This window comes from Vigna unguiculata, chromosome 9 (assembly GCF_037176805.1).
Source record: "Vigna unguiculata cultivar grain cowpea cultivar isolate G323 ecotype 2 chromosome 9, ASM3717680v1, whole genome shotgun sequence".
Taxonomy (NCBI): domain Eukaryota; kingdom Viridiplantae; phylum Streptophyta; class Magnoliopsida; order Fabales; family Fabaceae; genus Vigna; species Vigna unguiculata.
In genome coordinates this window covers 46,636,982-46,658,074 of record NC_140800.1, presented here as the reverse complement: position 1 = coordinate 46,658,074, position 21,093 = coordinate 46,636,982, and the positions used below count along the sequence as shown (strand labels likewise).

General features: G+C 30.7%; 2 protein-coding genes and 1 pseudogene across 3 annotated transcripts; all 3 read right to left on the bottom strand.

Annotated features, from left to right (window-relative positions):
• Positions 1 to 768: 768 nt before the first annotated feature.
• LOC114163085 (uncharacterized) lies at positions 769 to 4,978 on the bottom strand. 2 transcript variants are annotated; one of them, XM_085666272.1, is made up of 13 exons: positions 4,641 to 4,978; positions 4,382 to 4,519; positions 4,190 to 4,266; positions 3,910 to 3,986; positions 3,611 to 3,711; positions 3,149 to 3,278; positions 2,799 to 2,915; positions 2,626 to 2,708; positions 2,022 to 2,088; positions 1,729 to 1,807; positions 1,443 to 1,534; positions 1,151 to 1,294; positions 769 to 1,062 (listed from the first exon to the last, which is right to left on the bottom strand). In XM_085666272.1, the coding sequence occupies exons 2-13, from the start codon at positions 4,468 to 4,470 to the stop codon at positions 1,027 to 1,029; spliced, it is 1,092 nt and encodes a 363-aa protein (XP_085522398.1). In that variant the 5' UTR covers positions 4,471 to 4,519; positions 4,641 to 4,978; the 3' UTR covers positions 769 to 1,026. The 2 variants fall into 2 exon arrangements, with proteins under 2 accessions (XP_085522398.1, XP_027902964.2); XM_028047163.2 differs by having other exon boundaries at positions 4,190 to 4,271; positions 4,641 to 4,977.
• Positions 4,979 to 5,943: 965 nt separating this feature from the next.
• Positions 5,944 to 6,979, bottom strand: LOC114164690 ((+)-cis,trans-nepetalactol synthase NEPS1 pseudogene; annotated as a pseudogene).
• A 3,485-nt stretch (positions 6,980 to 10,464) lies between these two features.
• On the bottom strand, positions 10,465 to 11,604 carry LOC114164372 ((+)-cis,trans-nepetalactol synthase NEPS2-like). The gene has a single exon (XM_028049021.2). It carries the CDS (start codon positions 11,443 to 11,445, stop codon positions 10,648 to 10,650), a length of 798 nt encoding a protein of 265 aa, XP_027904822.1. The 5' UTR covers positions 11,446 to 11,604; the 3' UTR covers positions 10,465 to 10,647.
• Between the last annotated feature and the right edge of the window lie 9,489 nt (positions 11,605 to 21,093).

Here is a 21,093-nt window from a genome sequence, read left to right as displayed (position 1 = left end):
TGGAAGAAGTTGATGTATCATGTCATGACGATAAAGAAATTATTGATCAAATTAAATTTTTAAGTAGTAATTATTCTTTAAAATTAAATTTTGAAATGCAAATAACAAATTATAAAAATGTAAATATTTACAACATTCGTTCTTAAAACGAAACTTGTAAGAGTGTCATGCTAGCTGTGTAAATAAAAGCAAACGAAACTTGTAAGTTTTTCTTTTAGACTTTTGCATCTTAGATGCTCTTATGTATATTTTGGGAATGTTAAGTCTTTCCATAAAGATTTATACATGAGAAAAATATAAATAGAAAAAAAAAATAAGCATTCCTACAAATTAAAACTAGTTTATATACACAATAACTTATAGAAGTTTCTTTTATAATTTTTTTAACTTTCTTTTAGTTTATATATAAGCTAAGTTTAGCTTATAAAAATTTTATTTAATATTTTTCTTCCAAAAATAAAGTTTATCTAATCATCAACATGCAATGCAAACAGTCTCTGTAAAAAAAAAAAGGTTTGATGGCAGAAACGTGACATCTTTAATGAAAGTTGCTCAAGGGAGTTGGTCGATTGATGCTAAACATAGTTGTTCATAACCTTTTATGCATTAGAAAATATGACTTCACATTTTAAAAAAAAAAATATAAGTTATTGAATCAACAAAATAGAAAGAATGTTCAGAATTAAGGTATGGTCCTTGTCACTTTGTTGAAGCAACCGGTCACGAGAAGTTGATTAAGGTGTGCTCTTTACTTTTGAACACATGAAGGGATTGAAAGAGATATTCATTATTACTTTTCGGACAGCATACTACATGGTAGTTCTTTAGGAAAATATACAGTTGATGTCGTGCAAAATTCCAAACTACCTATACGACCCCATCTTCAAACAACCTTATACTGCAATGCAATGGTGTTGCTTTGCATTGTTTGTTTCTTCCTTCTTTTCCTGGTTTTACTTTGATTTCAATATGTACACCATGAGAGGCAAGGCATCAAAATCTAACACCAGTTCAATTACAAGGACGTTATGTGCGGTCGAAACGTGTCACAATCCAGTTTATCTGCAAGGTGTAAAAGTAATAGTCAAATTTTGGATGGGGGGAGAGAACATTTTCTGGCATAAAACAGCAGCATGCAAAGGTATCTTACAATGTTGTTTTCGGGTTTACTCCAATAAAATCCTTGAATAGCAATCACGGCCAAGTTTGAAGATACGATGACAAATATACTCAAAGAGTGTTTTCCCATCCACTCCAACACCGCTGTCAAACGCCTGTGGCCATGAACATCTACCTACAGAAGGAAAAGTTGAGTGGTCAAAAGTTTGAAAAATTGCAGAGATCATGGGTTTAATCTGCATGCTAACACAGTACCCAATGAATAAAACAGGAATTGTCTCTCTCTCTTTCTATCTATCTGTATAGTTTTCTCTGGTACTCACCAGGTAATATAAAGCAATGAATGTGAGACCAGAAGCTGCAGAAGTTAGTAGCATATAACTGACGGTGTACAGAGCTTTATTTATTGGAATTCCTGAAAACAAAAGATAAAGGGGTAAGAGAAAGATCAGTGTTATATGGCATCAACGAACATAGAAAGAAGTTGATTTGATAAAAACCAGAAGAAATATGATTATGAAGAGAGAATGCGCGATTTATTATTAGTAAATAAGTTCTAGTGTGCGTTCCACGAACAGAAGATTCCCACACAGTGTTTACAGCACGGACCTGTTAAGGCCAGGAACAATCCAAGAGCCAAAAGTGAAAGGGAAAAACACATCCAGTTGTATAGGCGCTCTTTGTGGTCCTACAGGACAAGCACAGATAAAAGGAAAAGGTTAGTTGACTAAGCACTACCAAAGCCACAATTTACAGTACTTATGTGTAGATGATTCAATGCCTAAAACAATCTACAAAGGGACGTGCACTCTCAGATCATAGTTAACTTTTTAAGAACTCTTATCTTGAAAATACTAAATTTTACAGGCTATTGAGGTTTGGAAATTTGATACTGATCTCACCTGTAGGTGGGCAAGAACGTGACCATATTGAAGTCCAATTATGCATGAAACTGCTGCTGTTATGGAGCTGTGAACAAGTGAAGATAATTATAGACTATCATCAATCATTACCAGTCAATGTAACTCGAAATAACACAAAACCTACCACCTATGTATACAATTTGCTGTTCAATGAACATTTTCTTGCCAGACTATCAGTAAAAAATCTGTGAAGAACGTGAGAACCCGGAATAAATATGTAGATTATAAACATCTACAATTTATATATGTTCTACTTTCTTAATTTGCCGAGGTGTCTTTCATAGATAAAACCATGATACATAATGGATAATACCTCTGTCCCACTGGAACTAAAAGAAAAATCAACTAGGTTTGATTTAGAATTAGAACAATTTTACTCTCGGATCTTGTTAGCATTAGTTATGATTGTAATTCCATGATATCACAACAAATTAGAAAGGCGATCATTTTAATCTGAAAAAGAAGCTTCCAGTTGCACAGAGCATAATTGTCTCCGAACTTCACAAGATAAAAAGGCAACTCTACGTAGGAGAACTTTAACTGATGGACTCACAGGGAAATATTAGCAGTTTATACTTATCACCTTAAAATGCCTTCGGGGTCAAAAGGAGCATGACACCATGAAGGTGAACTATCTGAAACTTGACCCTTAGACATATTGCACTCCTGGAAGTTAAATCATCAACAAGGAATTAACATGTCACGTTATGCTGCTGTAAAGCCTCGAACAAAGATATGGAATCAACAATAAGATACCCTAAGGTTTCTGTAAACTGGTTTTCTATACAGATGGCCTAGACCAAGTATGTAGCGATCAATCATTCCAGCAGAATTACACGCAGGTCCAAGATCGCCTCTCACTGAACAATTGACCTGACATTGGGTTGAGAACCTTGTAAGCATCGTAAAATTCATATTTTGAATTCCACCACCAGTATACTCTCATACAAATGAATTTTAAACATGAATAAGCAGGTGAGATTTTTTGAGAATTAATAAGCACAGGACAGCTATCTAACCAGTAAAAGTTGATAGGAATTCATGAAATCAAATTCAAAACAAAAAGGATAGGAAAGTGAGAAGTGAAGGGTGCTGAGTCTACTCACCGTGTAAATATCACCACCACCAATAGGAGGCAGCGAAGAGGACGAGGCTGATACATCAAACTGCCAATCTGGAACATATAGACCATACAGTAATCCTGAGTAAAGCGCCAGCAATATTACAACAACAAACCTGCATAAAAATATTTGTACAATGATGAGAAAATGAGTACGAATATACTGGATGTAATACTAGATGAATATAACTTGCCAACTTCATTCAATGCGAAATGGACTAATCCTGCCATTTGATTTTCTACTAAAATCTGTGGGTTGAGACTTTTAAATTTGGATAGTGCCCGGTTGTTAAGTTTTACTTTTAAACATCATATTGCAGCAGTAGGTGACTAAAATTATACTTATTAAGGATGGTTTTTGATTTAGAGACAATCTTGATTAACAGGGCAATCAGATATCGACATATTAGGGCCCTCAAATTTAATAGTTCTGACACGAAAACCTTACCATTGCCAGTAGTAATTTTTGACGAAATTTATTTCTTTCCATCGCGGAGGTGGAAGCCAGATCTCGATTAAAGCTGCAACAATGTATCCAATAGATATCCTCTGGATTCATAGATCGCCATATCAAATTCGTTAGCTTCCTCAAATAATATACATTAACAAAAAATACCGATATCAACCATTACTGATAAGGTATAGTCATATATCACTACTACATCAGATACATTTCTTTGCACTATCAACTTTTAGTATGAAAAGTAGTCAACAACTCACAAGAGATCGTTTTATGGATGCATTTACCTGTAAAATTCCCAACCACCGAATTCTTTCAATGTCAACACCAAAAGTCAAGGAAGTTATACCGTGAAAATAGCCTCCTGAAATGAATATACATTGTTTATTAGGTGAAGAAACTAGAACGGCAGAAAAAACAGTTGCCCAGTACAGCAAAATTAGGTGAACGTAGTTGAAGTCCATCAACACAGTCTTATGCAGACATAACATGCAACAATTTTAATGAAAAATACGGTTTCATGGCAGCGTGCGTGGACACAAAAAAGAGTGAGTGAGAAGATATTACCTTGAAGAACAACACCGAGAACAAATAGTTTGACTGCTCTGGCGAAAGCTTTGCATGTAGCTTGTGTTCTCTGCGGCCTTCTCTGACGTATTGCGGGGAAAGAAAAAAAAGAGGGCTTTAATTAATTGGATTGATAGAAGGAGTGAAAAGCAGAAAACGTAATGCGAAGAGGAGTGGCATCGCAATAGGCACCTTATAAACGAGTGCAAGAGAAATTCCAGCAATGAAGAGAAAAAATGGCATGACGAGATCAGCCAAGTGAATTCCATTCCAGGGGGCATGAGCAATGATGGGGAAGATGGAACCCCCGTAATCCACCACTATCATAAGCTGAAATTCAACAAAGGGAAAGCCTTTTTCAATTCCCAGAAGAAAAAAAATGAGACCTTTGCTTGTTAATTTGCTCGAAACGCAAAGAAAGAAAGAAAGAAAGAGTGAAAGAATCGGATACAAAAACAGAGAGGCCGCGAAAGACGTCGAGGGAAGCGATTCGGGTGGGTCTGGCGTTCTGGAATTGAGTTGGCTCCGAATCGTTGAGCAGCAACGGTTGTGGATCAGCCATTCGATTTTAGGCGCAGTAATAGTATTCTCCGTCAAACTACTACGGAGTGTTTGGACAAAACAAAAAGGTTTCACTCCAAAGCTCGATTGTTGCTGAGAGTTTTGACTTGTTTTGTTTCTCCCTAAGATGCGAGCGCAAAAAAACTTAGGAAACTGGGAATATGCTTATGCTGTTGTTCGATGTCTTTAACAGCGTGGCGCTAGAACATTGGGTCCCTTGGGATTGTTTGTTGAGTATTTGTGAACTACTAACACTAACTACAACTCTACAACTACGCTTCCACCATGTCATTGTCCCATGTGTTTAGGGATATACATTATACCACCCTTTTACACTTTTCTACCTACTACATATTCAACAACTATTCAATTCATGGCCTTTTAAGTTTCTAGCTTCTAATAAAAGTAAAATTGGCATTTAATATGTGTTTTGCAGTCTTTTTTTAACTTTTTTTGACAATTTTGACGTTGGATTATTGTCACAAGCAGACACACTTTATGAGGGTTTTAAATTTTAATTGTTTTCAGCTTCAGCATTTTTAGTGGACAGGACTTGGACAAACCTGAATGTACTCATTCAAATATTTCACGGGTACGCCAGACATTCCTTTAAATGCAGTGCCAAAAACATTCTTTCTCGAAGGACCATAACTATTTTTTTAAAAACAAAATATTCATTTTCACCAAACAGTCAAGTGATTCATGATCATATGTCAAAATGAAATCCATAATGATTACTGTTTCTTCTGATTCCATTTTTGTCAATTTGGAGTTCAACCTTACCACCTTGCGATCAAACTTTTGGCTCTTATCAGGATTCCTAATATGATAATCATACATTTTTATTTTATTTATACCTACTCAAAATTTATTTTTTATTTTTATCTCTCTTATTTATATCTTATAAATCTGTCACTTTCATTCATTATATATGTAAATATACACAAATCATTGTTCTATATATAGCACAGACCATAAGAAAATACTCGCATCCACTTCCACTTTACTTAATCGGTATGTTTTATTGGATAATAATATTTTAATTATTTTTTTTAACTTATTATTTTAATCATCACTAAATTATCGCATCACATCATTGAAAAAAATAAAAAAATAAAATTCTTATACCGATTAAAATAATAAATTAAAAATAGATAAAAAAATAAATTAAAATATCATTTTCATTTGTTTTTGCTAACTGAGATGACAACTTGATTATTACACCAAAATTTTACTGATAGAGTTTTTGAATCCAAACTCATCAAAAAGAGGATCGATCTATAATTTATCACAGGTGATATTTTGTTATTCAAATGGAATGTATGCAAAATGCATATGAAGAAAAATCAATGGCCGGGAGAAAAGCCACCGTCTACCACAAGATCAAGGCCGGTGACGAAAGCAGAGTCATCAGAGACCAGAAACAGCACCGCATTGGCCACCTCTTTGGGCGTCAGCACCACTCCCTTCAGTCTCGCGTAATTCCGGAAAACTTCACGCGCCTCCTCTTCATTCACCCCTATCAGTTTACAAGTCAACGGCGTTGCCAACCCATTGGGTGAGACGCAGTTCACCCTTATCCCGTGTTCCGCAAGCTGCATGCTTGCCGAACGCATCAAACCCAACACTGCGTGCTTCGACATCACGTAGTCACTCCCAGTTGGACTACCGTGGCTGCCAACCACGCTCCCCGAGCACACTATGCTTCCTCTCACGCGCCCCTCCACCATGGCACGCGCCGCGTGCTTCACGCACGCCGCCATTCCGCGCACGTTCACCGTGAACAGCTTGTCGAGTTGGGACATGTCGAGCTCCGCCACCCTCTGTTTGGAGAGACTACCGATCCCAGCGTTGCTGAACATTATGTCCAGTTGACCGTACGCTTTGACCGTTGACTGTACCAGGCTTTGGACTTCATCTTCCTCCGCCACGTCGCAGTGAAAGTAGCTGCACCTCTCCCCGCCAATGGACGCCGCCACTTCTTTCCCCAGCTTGTCTTGGACGTCAGCGATGACCACCATTCGCGCCCCTTCCTCCGCGAATAGTCTCGCCGTGGCTTCGCCGATACCGCTGGCACCTCCGGTAACTATGGCTATTTTGTTCTTTAACCTGAGAGTGGTGATGGATGTTGATTCCGCCATCATATGATTGTTTAGTGGTGGTGCTCGCAAATGGTTCACTGATGCTGCGTTTTTTATAGTGAAGGATCATCTTCCTAGCGCCATAAATAAATGTTAATAATGATGCTTAGAGTCTAAAATCAACACTTTACTTTTTTTCCTATTTGAAAATGGATTTGGTTTTTATTTGAAATGAATTTTGGACACGAGGATTTTAAAATTAAAGGAGGTGAAAATGGACGTTGTTTGCATTAAAAAAAGAAAAAAATGACGTGATTTGAATAAATTTGAAATAAATGTTTGTGTATGATATATAATAAATATAATAAATTAAAAAAAAAGTTTTAATAAATAAAATTAGGTGATTATTATTTTATTTTTATCTTGATAATGAATGTAGTATAAATTTAGATGTAAATATTATTATTAATTGTTAATTATTAGTTATTAATTGTTAATTATTAATTATTAATTGTTGATTGTTTATTATTAATTAATAATTAATAATTTTTAATTATCAATTTTTAATCGTTAATTATTAGTTACTAATTATCGGCTTAAATACTTTTTTGGTCCTTCTCATTCTTGTAGTGTTTGTTGCGAATGGTCCTCAATTTCACATAATGTTTAAAATGGTCCTCATTTTTACCGAATGTTTAGAATGGTCCTCATCTTCGCAATTCGTATTTTATTTGGTCATTTTCTGTAACGCCGTTTAAATCATTAACGGAGCATTATACATGTGACACGATTTGTATTAGGGTGTATTACGTGTACTGTACAGGTGGTTGTATTACGTGTATTACGTGTAGTGTATTAGTTTCCACCTCAATTTCACCTCCCACTTCAACATCACTATTCAGACCACTGGCATCCCCAATCTCTACTTCAGCAGCCTCTTCATGGGCCTCTACTTCACCACCGTGGTGGACAATAACATTGAACCTATCATCACTCAGTGTCCTAAAGTAAATTAAACACATAAAAAAGATGTATTATTAAGCCTACTTTAACGCAATGGGGGACCACTCCTACAATCAATTACAAATAAAATAATGGGAACCATTACACCAACATCGACAACGGACAAACAAACCAACTAAAATAATACCCCACTGAACCCCACCTACAGACACAAACTACACAAAATCATGGAATTAATTTAGAAACCATGCACAACATCACAACGAAAGAAAAACAAACCCAAAAATAGAATTACGAAAACCCTAACCTAGGAGCAAACACAACCCAGAAAACCCTGAACCCACTTACCTCGTTGATGATGATTAACTAGAAAATTGAAATGAAGAGTGCAACTGCAATCCAATGATGAGATGACAAGTATTAGTTGTTTCCTCTGCAAATCTGAACTCAAGAAAGACGAAGATAAAGAAATTTCTCTAATTGCAAAATTTCTCCTAAATTGAAAAATTAACGTTAATTAGTCACAGTACACGTAACACACCCTAATACAAATTGTGCCACCTGTACAATGTTCCCTTAATGATTTAAACGGCATTACAGAAAATGACCAAATAAAACACGAACTGCGAAAATGAAGATCATTCTAAACATTCAATAAAAATGAGGACCATTTTAAACATTATATAAAAATAAGGACCATCACAACAAACATTACGAAAATGAGGACCAAAAAGTATTTAAGCCTTAATTATTAATTCTCGATGTTGTTGGCATGGTTCAAGATCCAATTAGGTAACATCTATGTTGTAGGCCTTTAAAAAAAATCTCAAAAATTTATTTTTAAAAATATTCTTAAATTTCTTTTTAGTACTAATTTATAAAAAAGAAATAACTTCAAAGAAGACTTTGATTTTAAAATGTTGAGTTGCTGGATTGCAGAGTTGGTATAGAGATATTAAAGTTTTCATTTTTTTTTTTTCATTTTGGATCTGTTCCTTTAAGGTATTCTCCTATGTAAGGTTTTTTTCGTATATTATTTTTTTTACCATAGTTTATAGCAACCCATCACTCTTGACAAAGACAACTGCATTGAGTGCATTATTATTATGACAGGCAAAAGACAAACCATAATAAAAATCAATACCAGTGCACGACATGTCAAATAATTGAAATTTTAGATGTCTTCGTTTATCAGACAACACTCTGTATCTCAGAAAAGTAGTTGTTTCTTTTACTCCTGCGAATCACTCTAATGGTAGTGAATAATTTTATTTTTATTTTTATGATTTCACGTTAATTTTAGAGGAAGTTATTATTCAAACTATAGAGTTTAAATTAATCGGTACTAAAAGTGGATGGTTTTTTCTTTTTTTGCAAATTATTAATTGTAGGGAAAATTATACTTACTTTTCTGTGGTGTAGATGATATTCATACCTTTTGTAATTTTAAAATAGATATTTGTCCTCTTATAATTATAATTTTAATAAAGTGACAATTATGTCTTCTAATTTTTAAATAAATATTCACATTTTTTATATTTCTAACAATTGAGATTTAATCCTCGTAAATTTTTTTAAAATAAAATTTATTTTGATATAACTAAGATTTGAATAAAAATGATAGAATTTGAAGTTTTTAAATTAAAATAATATTTTTTTATAAATAAAAATGGGAGGTTAGCGACATTATTTAATTATATATAATGTTTATGATAAACATTAAGCTACTTGATCTCTTTTTTCTTCTCGAGTTAATCAAGTTGTCAGATTAACCAAAATCCATGCACATCTCAACTCTTGTAATCATATAATTTATCAATAAAAACTTATGAATAAATGGTATTTTTACTTGTGTAATGAATATGACATAATTTTATTTTTTATAAAAATAATAACAATAAATAATTTTTAGCGTATAAATTAATTGATATAAATTCCTTTTAATGTATAAAGCATATTTATATTTATTATAAATACTTTATATTATGATTCAATATAATATTTGTAACTATAGATAAATTATTTAAAAAAAAACATTTAAATTCAAGTTTAGAAACAAAGATGAAAAGAATAAAATGAAAGAAGTCACGAAGAGATCTTTTAAAACGCTCTTGTTGAAGAAAAACTCATAAAAACTTTCTTCTTTATTCTAATTTTTATATATCAAAAATTAAAAACAAAAGTGATGGGCTTTTTGGTTCTTTGACTGACCCTACCGCACAAGGCCTGTTACGCTTCCTGGGCTTTCGGCCTTAACCCACAGCCACAAAACAAATCAGCTTCTTTCTGCACCTTCATGTCACTTTTTCCGTAAATCCATATAAAGGAATTTCCATTTTATTTTTTCGAAATTCTGTAATTTGAAAGTAATTATATTTGAATTGTACAGCTAAAAGGACTTTAAAAAATTAGAGAGAAATAAAAAAAAATAGCTTTCAGATTACACAACTTAAAAGTTATTTATAATTTTCAGATTGTGTAATCTAAAAATCTTTTTTTACATATAAAAAAATTACCAGATAATCTATAAATAATTTTAACTATTAACTTACACAAATCAGAAATCACATTTTATTTATCGGACTGCAAAATTTAGAAAGGGTGAAACAGGGTTTTTCTTAAATGGGGCAAAGGAAAAAAAATATGGAGGTTCAAGAAGAAGTTGCCAAAATATATTGCATTTCTTTTAGCATTTTTATACTTATTTTTTTCATCAAAGATTATATAGTCTATACAATATATAATTAAAAAAATATGATATGAATATTTGTTAGTCATTACACACGGGTCTGATAGTGATATTTTGTTATTGAATGGGAATATATGCAAAATGAATGAATGCATATATGGGCGTCACAGCGAATAGCCACCGTCTACCATAAGATCAAGGCCGGTCACAAAGGCGGAGTCATCAGAGACCAGAAACAGCGCTGCATCGGCCACATGTTTCGGCGTCAGCACCACTCCCTGTAGTCTCGCGAATTTCCGGAAAACTTCACGCGCCTCCTCTTCGTTCATCCCTATCAGTTTACAAGTCAACGGCGTCGCCAACCCATTGGGTGAGACGCAGTTCACCCTTATCCCGTGTTCCGCAAGCTGCATGCTCGCCGAACGCATCAAACCCAACACTGCGTGCTTCGACATCACGTAGTCACTCCCGATTGGACTACCGTAGCAACCAGCCACGCTCCCCGTGCACACTATGCTTCCTCTCACGCGCCCCTCCACCATGGCACGCGCCGCGTGCTTCACGCACGCCGCCATTCCGCGCACGTTCACCGTGAACAGCTTGTCGAGTTGGGACATATCGAGCTCCACCACCGTCTGTTTGGAGAGACTACCGATCCCAGCGTTGCTGAACATTATGTCCAGTTGACCGTACGCTTTGACCGTTGACTGTACCAGGCTTTGGACTTCATCTTCCTCCGCCACGTCGCAGTGAAAGTAGCTGCACCTCTCCCCGCCAATGGACGCCGCCACTTCTTTCCCCAGCTTGTCTTGGATGTCAGCGATGACCACCATTCGCGCCCCTTCCTCCGCGAATAGCCTCGCCGTGGCTTCGCCGATGCCGCTGGCACCTCCGGTGACTATGGCTATTTTGTTCTTTAACCTGAGAGCGGTGGTAGTGGTGATGGATGTAGATTCCTCCATGATTGTGTAGTGGTGGTGCTGGCAAATTGCTGAGTCACGCTGCCTTATTTATTAATAATGGAGCATCACCTTCCTAATTTAGCAACCCTGACTTTGATTTTCTGATTAAAATGTGTGACTGGTGGAACATTTCTAATATTATATTTTGTTTCAATAATAAATATAAATGGACAACAATAGTTTCATAAATAAATGTTAATAATTATGCTGTAGATTACTTTAGACTCTAAAATCAACAGTTTACTAATTATTAATTGTAAATTATTAATTACTAATTAATTATTATTAATTACTGATTATTAGTTATTAATTAGTAATTACAGTAATTATTCATTCTTATTAAGTATCAACTACTTATTATTAATAATTAATTATTAAATATTAATTTTAATTACTAATTATTAATTATAGATATATAGCAAAATTGGAAAATAAAATGCATATATAGTTATAGATAAAATAAATTTCAGTCATTAAAATAAAAAGTATTATAATAAGTAAATAATATTATGTGTAATTATTTAAAATTTAAAAAATAGTTATTAAACTAAAAAAGATTAAATGATTTTTTAAATTATAAATAATTATTTGAATTTAAAAGTAATAATTAAGAATATAAAATTGAAGAAGTAAAAAAAAAAGACATTAGAGAAGTATATCTACTTATATATATATATATATAATTATAAATATGATATAAGTACTGTAACATCCCAATTTCAGCAGCTTAAAGCTAATCAAAATAGGGAGTTTCATCATAGTTCCAAAACAGATAATCCAGTGTACACAATATATTAATATAGTCTTACAAAAGATATGACTATAAAAATATATCGCTTATACACTTAAACTAAACTAATAAACTCTATACTTAAACTGACCACTGCTAAAGCTCCCACTGGAAACCTCCTTCTCAACACTTAAACGGTGACTCTTCATCCTCTAGAAGCGCTTTTGACACTGCAACCACATCTGCTCCCACCGAATAGGTGATCATTGCAAAAGGAAACATACAACACGAGACAGACACACAGAAAGCAAGGGTAAGCTAATCTGATTAAATGAATCATACAGTTCAATTATAAACAGAAATCATGCAATCTTTCTCATTTCCACCAGAATCACATAAACCACCCCAAACACAATGCATATATATTACTCTAAACTCGATATCCGGATTATGTAAGCGACATTGGATCTCTGGGTGGCTTGCACCTGTGACGGTTTCCAAACTCTGCAGAGTTTGGACACAAGGGGTTATCACCCAACCACTCCCAAGGTAAGTCCCCTTCGCGTCTGTGACTGAATCGGGTCCACAGACTAGGACCTCCTGCTACTCCTCACGACATAATCCATTACACTCTACATGAGCCTTAATGGTTATTGGAGCGTCAGGATACCAACCCATACGGAGTCCTCATGTCCTTACATACACTAAAACATCCCTCTTAGAATTTCCCTTGAAATCCTACTTTAACCACTTCTTCTCATATTCCAACTTCATGCAATTTCACTCCACATATTATCAGTCATAACAATTCATGCATATCATAACTAAGTTCACATTTTAACATTTAAACATAGCTTCATCCATTATAAACAGAGAAATAACACTCAGTTGCAGAGGATCTCGCCCAAGCTAGAAGGTCTCGCCCAGGCGAAAAGGGCTCTCTCGCTTAGGCGAGTTATTCCCGCCTAAGCGAGGCTCGAAACAGAGAACAACCCAAACTCTGGGCGAATTCTCGCTCAGGCTAAGTTGTCTCGCTTAGACGAGAGTGACTCTCGCTCAAGCGAGACTGGCTCGCCTAGGCGAGATCTCGCGCAGAATCAGGAGATGAGTTTCTGGTGTTTTCGCTCAGGCGAGAGCTGCTCGCTTAGGCGAAAATACCAGATTCCCAATCTGTTCTCACATGCAACCGTAAAGAAATCTAGCACAATCCAAACATACACTCAATTACACAGTTCAAGCACTCATACAACAATCAATCATGCAATTCAAAGTCATCAGAATGATTTCTATACAAAATTCAAGTAAAACAGTTAGCTTCCCTTACCTGTTATCGTGTTTAGACAGCTTTATAAACGTCAACACCTTAAAACGTCAACACCTCTAACTCCACAGGATGCTCTATCTACACATAGAAACATCACAAGAACGATCAGGACATACCGTTATGATCACTGATCAACAGAGACTCATACTGATGATTAAAACGTCGCATGCAAGCGGAAGAGGGCTTGCATGCAACAAAAAACAGAAAAAGACTAAAAAGAGAGCGGAAACTCAACTTACGCGAACGGAGAAACTGATCGGTCCAATTTGAAGAGCTTGCCGAGAGGATCAATCCTACGGTCTCGGTTCTTCAATCAGATGACCAGAGAGACAGAACCTCTAGAGAGAAGTCAGAGAACTCTAGAAAAGTGGTTTCTAGAGAGATGGTGTGTTTTAAAATAATGAAACTCGTTTATAACAATTCTATTTATACTAAAACCTTTTAATATTAAAATAATCGAGTCTCACTATTTTTAAACCACTATCACTTTTAAAACGCCATTTTCTAGGGTCTTACAAGTACAGGAAGAAAATTATTAGAGTGAATTAAAACAACTTCTCATGAAACAGAGTCTCCATGATTATTATTTGTTATCCATTCTCTAAACACAAAAAAATAATAATAATTTCACGAGTTATGAAACATTTAAAAATCTATAAAAGTTGTTTTATGTTGGTAGCTATTATTATGTAAAAACTAAAATATTTGTTATTTAACAAGTTTTTAGATATGAATGATTGTATGCTAATAGGTGATAATAGTGTGATGTTATTAAGTTAATATATAAAATAAAATTGTATTTATTAAAAATAAAGTGAAATGAATAGAAAAATTAATTGTTCATGAATAAAAAAAAAAGAAAAAAAGATAAACAGTTTTATAGAAAATAAGTAAAAATAACCATTAATTTTAAAAATTGTAATAATAATTATATCGTAAAGGATAAAATTTGTATTATGAAATATGGACACAAAAGAGGGAATTATTATAAAATAAAGGTAATAAGAGAGAGACAAAGGAGAGGAAGAATAGAGAATGAGATAATAGGGATCAACTTCTCTTTGTATGTGTATTATTATTGATAGGAAGAGTCTTATTTATAGATACAATATGTGATCCATAAAGGAAATAAATCAACTTAGTTAATACAAATATTATATTTACCATCAACAGTGAATCATATGAGTAAATGTATCACCTCAATGGACAATCATTAATTCATAACATGAATCTCTTTATATATTGTTATAAAAGGAAAGCTTAAAATCTTACTAAGATACTTTTTTTTACACACTTTATTATTTCAATTTTATCTTTAATTATTATTTTAAAAATTTTAAATTTTTTAAATTTTTTTAAAAATTAATTATTATCTTTAATTATTATTTTTTAAATATTAATTTAAAAAATAATTATTTTAAAATTGATCAGATATATCATTTATTAAAGTTTTATATAATGTGTAAAAGTGAAATGTTTACCGTTATTTTATTTTAAAAATTGAATTCAAGTTAAGATTAAAACAATCTTAAAATTTTACCGTTATGATAATTATGGTGTTGTCAAATAGGTCTAAAAAAATGTTAGGTGTCAAATGGGTATAAAAATATTTTTTGTGTCAAAAGGGTGTCAAAATGTTTTGTGTCAAATGTGTGTAGAAATAGTTTAGGTGTCAAATGGGTGTACAAAAATTATAGTTCTCAAATTAGTGTAAAATAATTTTAGGTATCAAATGGATGCTAAAAAAATAATAGTTGTCAAATTGGTGTAAAAATATTTTAGGTATTAAATGGGTGTAAAAATTTTTTAAGTGTCAAATGGGTGCAAAAATATTTTAAGTGTCAAATAAGTGTATAAAAATTATAATTGTCCAATATGTGTAAAAATATTTTAAGTGTCAAATGTGTGTGAAAATATTTTTGTTGTCAAATGGGTGTAAAAACATTTTAGCTGTCAAATGGCTATAAAAATATTGCAGGTGTCAAATGAGTATAAAAATATTTTAGGTGTTAAATGTGTGTGAAAATATTTTAGTTGTCAAATGGATATATAAAATTTTAGGTGTCAAACAAGTGTACAAAATTTATAGTTGTCAAATGGGTGTAAAAAAATTTACGTATCAAATGGGTATAAAAATATTTTAGGTGTCAAATTGGTGAGAAAAAAATAGAGTTGAGAAATTGGCGTATAAATGTTTTAGGTGTCAAATGCGTGTAAAAATATTTTAGGTGTCAAATGCGTGTAAAATATTGTGGGTGTTAAATGAGTGTAAAATTACTTTAAATGTCAAATGTGTGTAAAAATATTTTAGTTATCAAATGGGTGTATAAAAATTATATTTGTCAAATGGATGTAAAAACATTTTAGGTGTCAAATGGGTGTAAAATTAGTTTAGGTGTCAAATTGGTGTAAAAATATTTTAAGTGTCAAATGTGTGTAAAAGTATTTTAGTGTCAAATGGGTGCTAAAAAATTATAGTTGTCAATTGGGTGAAAATATTTTAGGTGTCAAATGGATGTAAAAATATTTTAAGTGTCAAATGTTTTTAGAAATATTTTAGGTGTCAATTGGGTGCTAAAAGGGTATAGTTGTCAAATGGGTGTAAATATATTTCGGGTGTCAAATGGGTGTGAAAATATTTTAGTTGTCAGATGGGTCTAAAAAAATTTTAGGTGTCAAATGGATGTAAAAATATTTTTGGTGTTAAAAGGGTGTCAAAATATTTTATGTGTCAAATGTGTGTAGAAATATTAGGTGTCAAATGGGTGTACAAGAATTATTGTTGTCAAATGGGTGTAAAATAATTTTAGGTATCAAATAGGTGTTAAAAAATAATAGTTATCAAATGGGTGTAAGAATATTTTAGATGTCAAATGGGTGTGAAAATATTTTAGTTGTCAAATGGGTGTAAAAAAATTTTATGTGTCAAATAGATGTAAAAATATTTTAGGTGTCAAATGAATGTTAAAAAATTATAATTGTCCAATAGGTGTAAAAATATTTTAAGTGTCAAATGTGTGTGAAAATATTTTTGTTGTCACATGGGTGTAAAAATATTTTAGGTGTCACATGACTGTAAAAATATTTTAGGTGTCAAATGGGTGTAAAAATATTTTAGGTGTTAAATGTGTGTGAAAATATTTTAGTTGTCAAATAGGTCTGGTCTGGTTCGATTCAGTTCAATTTTGATTATGTTCGATTCAGTTTAATTCAATAAAGAATATATAATGAATTTTTAAAATAATTGTTAAATGTAAAATTAAAAAAAAAATGTACATAAGAGAAGTTTTTAAAACAACTCTTGAAGACAAAAGAGGTTATTAGGCTAACGGTTAAAAGTAAACTATTTATAAAATAATTAGTTTTTAAAATAATAATTAAGGGTAAAATTGGAATAAAGAAATATGGACACAAAAGAGGGTATCCTCTTTATATATTGTTATAGATGACATAAAGTAGTCTACCTAAATTTAACTATGATTATCTATATTATATTAAAATAATAAAAAAAAACTAAACTATTTATAATAAAAATTAAATATTAAAGTAAAAAAACAATAAAAAATAATAAAAATTAAACAATATTGTTTTATCGTTTACTTTAAAAAAATTGAACTTTTATCGATTAACTGCTCACTAATTGAATTATGTATTTTATTTTCTCATTTTTCTTCGATGACCATTTATCCTAAACACCGCACACACTCCATTTTTTAATTCAATCACCACCATTGAGACAATGATCGTGAGCTTCTCATCCTCGTCACTACTATATAAGGTCATGCTGCCTTTCTCTCTTCATCCCACCTTACCACCTTCAATGCAATTCTAACACCTCACACACCCACCAAATTGGTTTCTCTTTTTTTTAACCTTAACTCTAATTAACATTTTATCTTTCTCTTATATGTCTTTTGCATTTTTCTCATTTTTTTATACTCAATGCTTCACTACTCCCATTTCAATTTTTTTTTCATCGTCTTATAATATTTTTCTTAAATATTTAGGCTTTTACCAATTTTGAAACTCTATGTTTTCCACTTTGACAAGATAGTTATTTTCGTGAAAGGTGAATACAAACAAATTTAAGTTTGTCCTTTCAATGTTGTTTTATTGAAAGTATACAATTTGTTTATATTATTGTTTATACACTTGCTATATTTAATTTGGGGAAAACATTATGTTTCAATTGTTTAAGAGGGACCTCACGATTGTGGTGTTGATGGTGAAAAAACTTTTGGGTGTGACATTTTGTACGCACATTACAAAGCGACCCTCCTTTTGCATAATTATGAAATGTAAAATGTTTCCTTAAATTTTCTCCTCTTATTTTGAAGGAGTTTTAAAATTCAACAAAAGTAAAAAGTATTTAAGTTCAGTTCAATTCAGTTTGGTTAGTTTCAGTTCGGTTCGGTTCATTGCGGTTCGGTTCGATTCTATTCGGTGCGATTAGGTTCAGTTTAGTGCGGTTCGATTTGGTTCGGTTTGGTTCAGTAAGGTTCGGTTTGATCTGGTCTGGTTTGCTTCAGTTTAATGCGATTCTGTTTGGTTCGGTCTAGTCAGGTTTGGTTCAGTTCAATTCTATTTTGTTCAGTTCGATTTAGTGCGATTCAGTTCGTTTTAGTGCAGTTCGGTTCATTCTGCTCTGGTTCAGTTCGGTCAGTCCGGTTCGGTTTGGTTCAGTTCTGTTCGGTTTGATTCAGTCCGTTTCAATTCGGTTCAGTTCAGTGTGATTCGGTTCGGTTCGGTCCAGTTCAATTTGATTCAAGTCGGTTCAATTCAGTTCAACAAAGAATATATAATGAATTTTTAAAATAGTTGTTAAATGTAAAATTAGAAAAATAAAATATGTACATAAGAGAAGTTTTTAAAATAACTGTTGAAGACAAAAGAGGTTTTTAGGCTAACGGTTTAAAGTAAATTATTTGTAAAATAGTTAGTGTTTAAAATAATAACTACTTTTTTTATTTAAATAATTACACAAATATAAAGATAAAATGAACAACAAAACAAATAAAAAGTGTAAGTAATTGAGATATGATATCATAGTAAATAAAAGTAAAATATTTATCTAACTATAATAATAATAATAATAATAATAATAATAATAATAATAATAACAACAATAATAATAATAATAATAATACAACTATATATATGAAGAGATAAACATCTTTGATATCATTTTTTATTTTTTCAATTTTATCCTCTTAATTATTATATTTTAAATTTAAATATTTATTAAAAATAAAAAAAAAAAAATTTCAGTTTTATTATTCTACTGATTTTAGTAACTATTTTTTTAAATTGAAATAATTGTTCAAATATACAGATAAATAAACAACAAAACAAATAAAAATGTCAAGTAATTGAAACATGATTCAACATAATAAGTAAAAGTAAATATGTATCTAAAAATAATAAGTAAAACAACAACAATAACAACAACAACAACAACAACAACAACAACAATAATAATAATAATAATAATAATAATAATAATAACTATTACAGTAATTATGGTTCTTAATAATGATAATAATAATAAAATAATAATAATAATAATAGTAATATAATAATATAAATAATTATAGTTAATAATAATGATAATAATACATATAATTGATACTAATAATGATCATTAATTATAGTTGATAATAATAACAATAATAATAATTATAGTTAGAGTTGAAAATAATAATAATAATAATTATAGTTAAAATTGATAATATATATATATATATATATATATATATATATATAATAATTATAGTATATAATAATAATGATAATAATAAAAACAATTATATTTATAATAATGATAATAATAGCAATTATGTATAATAAAAAAAAATAATTATTATTATTATGGCTAATAAATTATATTTTTGGAATGCCAATTTTTTAAATTAGATATGATAGTAGTTATAATAACAATATAATAATTATAGTTCTGAATTATAATTCTTTTTAATGATAATAATAATAATAATAATTATTATTAATAGTGATAATAATAATACTAATAATAATCTACAACAATACATACAGATTTTTTTTGTGTGTTCACATTTAGTTTTTTTAGTTGTATACTTAATTATTATTTTAAAAGTTAACTATTTTATAAATAGTTTAACCTTATTCGTTATTCTAAAAATATCTTTTATTTGTAACAATTATTTTATTTAAAAATTATTTTAAAAATTAATTATATATCTTGAAAATAAATATTATTGATCTTAACTCAAATTCATGTGAAAATTAGAAAATGCGAACACACATACTCGATAACGTTTATGTTTTCGCTAGTAGTAATAATAAGAATAATAATGATAATAATAGTAATAATTTTTCTAGCACTTCTTTTCTCATATCAATAATATATAATAAAACTAATATATTACATATTAATATTACTAATAACACTAATAACAGGAATAACTTGACTACTAACTAGTGTCCAGGTACAATAGCGCCTGTGTGTACACATTTATTAGATATGAATGATTGTATGTTAATAGATGATAATAGTGTAATGTTATTAAGTTAATATATAAAATAAATTTGTATTTATTAAAAATAAAGTGAAATGAATAAAGAAATTAATTGTTGATGAATAAAAAAAGAGAAAAAGTTTTATAGAAAATAAGTAAAAATAACCATTAATTTTAAAAAAATTAATAAATAATTATATTATAAAGAATAAACTTGATATTATAAAATATAGACACAAAAGAGAGAATTATCTTTATATATTATTATAGATATTAGTACGTTTAGAATAATAAGTACCAGAAATTCAATATCTTTAAATTTTAGATTTAAGTTCAAAGGTGATCCATTCAAAATATCAAATATTTGTTTTAAACCAAGAAATATAATATATTTAGGTTTCAGATTTGGCTATTTAATAAAGAAATCTTAATTTAATTTGATCGTAATCAAGAAAACTCACTATCCCAGTATCCCTAATAATAAGATAAATATAACTTCTCACCAAAAGTACACATATATACATTCAATATTTCTAACTTAAACATCTTTTCAATTTTTTTGATTCAAACAAAATTATATCACAAATATTTATGAATACAAAACTATTTAAGAATAATTTATTCAAATTGTATACATAAGATTAAATAAAATTACTTTCTTATTAATAATTTAAATTTTACAAGTATAAACAAAGAGTAGGACCCGCTCAGTGTTCCAAAAGAAATACTTATAATCTTAGATTTCTAATTTATTTTATATTAACGGTTTAAATTATTCAAGTAGTGGCGAACTTTAATCTTATCTCAGAAAATAGTAACATTTCACGTGCCCAATATGCTGCAATCAATATCGCATCTTCATTAATAATATTATAATTAGTAATTATTTATAGTTCAATTCGTTAGAGATTTTTTTAAACATGCTTTTTGTATCTAAACATTTCATTAATAATATTATGTTTATATATAAAAATATCTGAATATTAACTGGTGGGTAGAAATTGTTGATGATATTGTGATTATTATTAACTCAACAAGTTTTGATATTAAGCAATGATTGTTTGTAATAATAGAATTTATAATGTTGTAATGAAAATGAT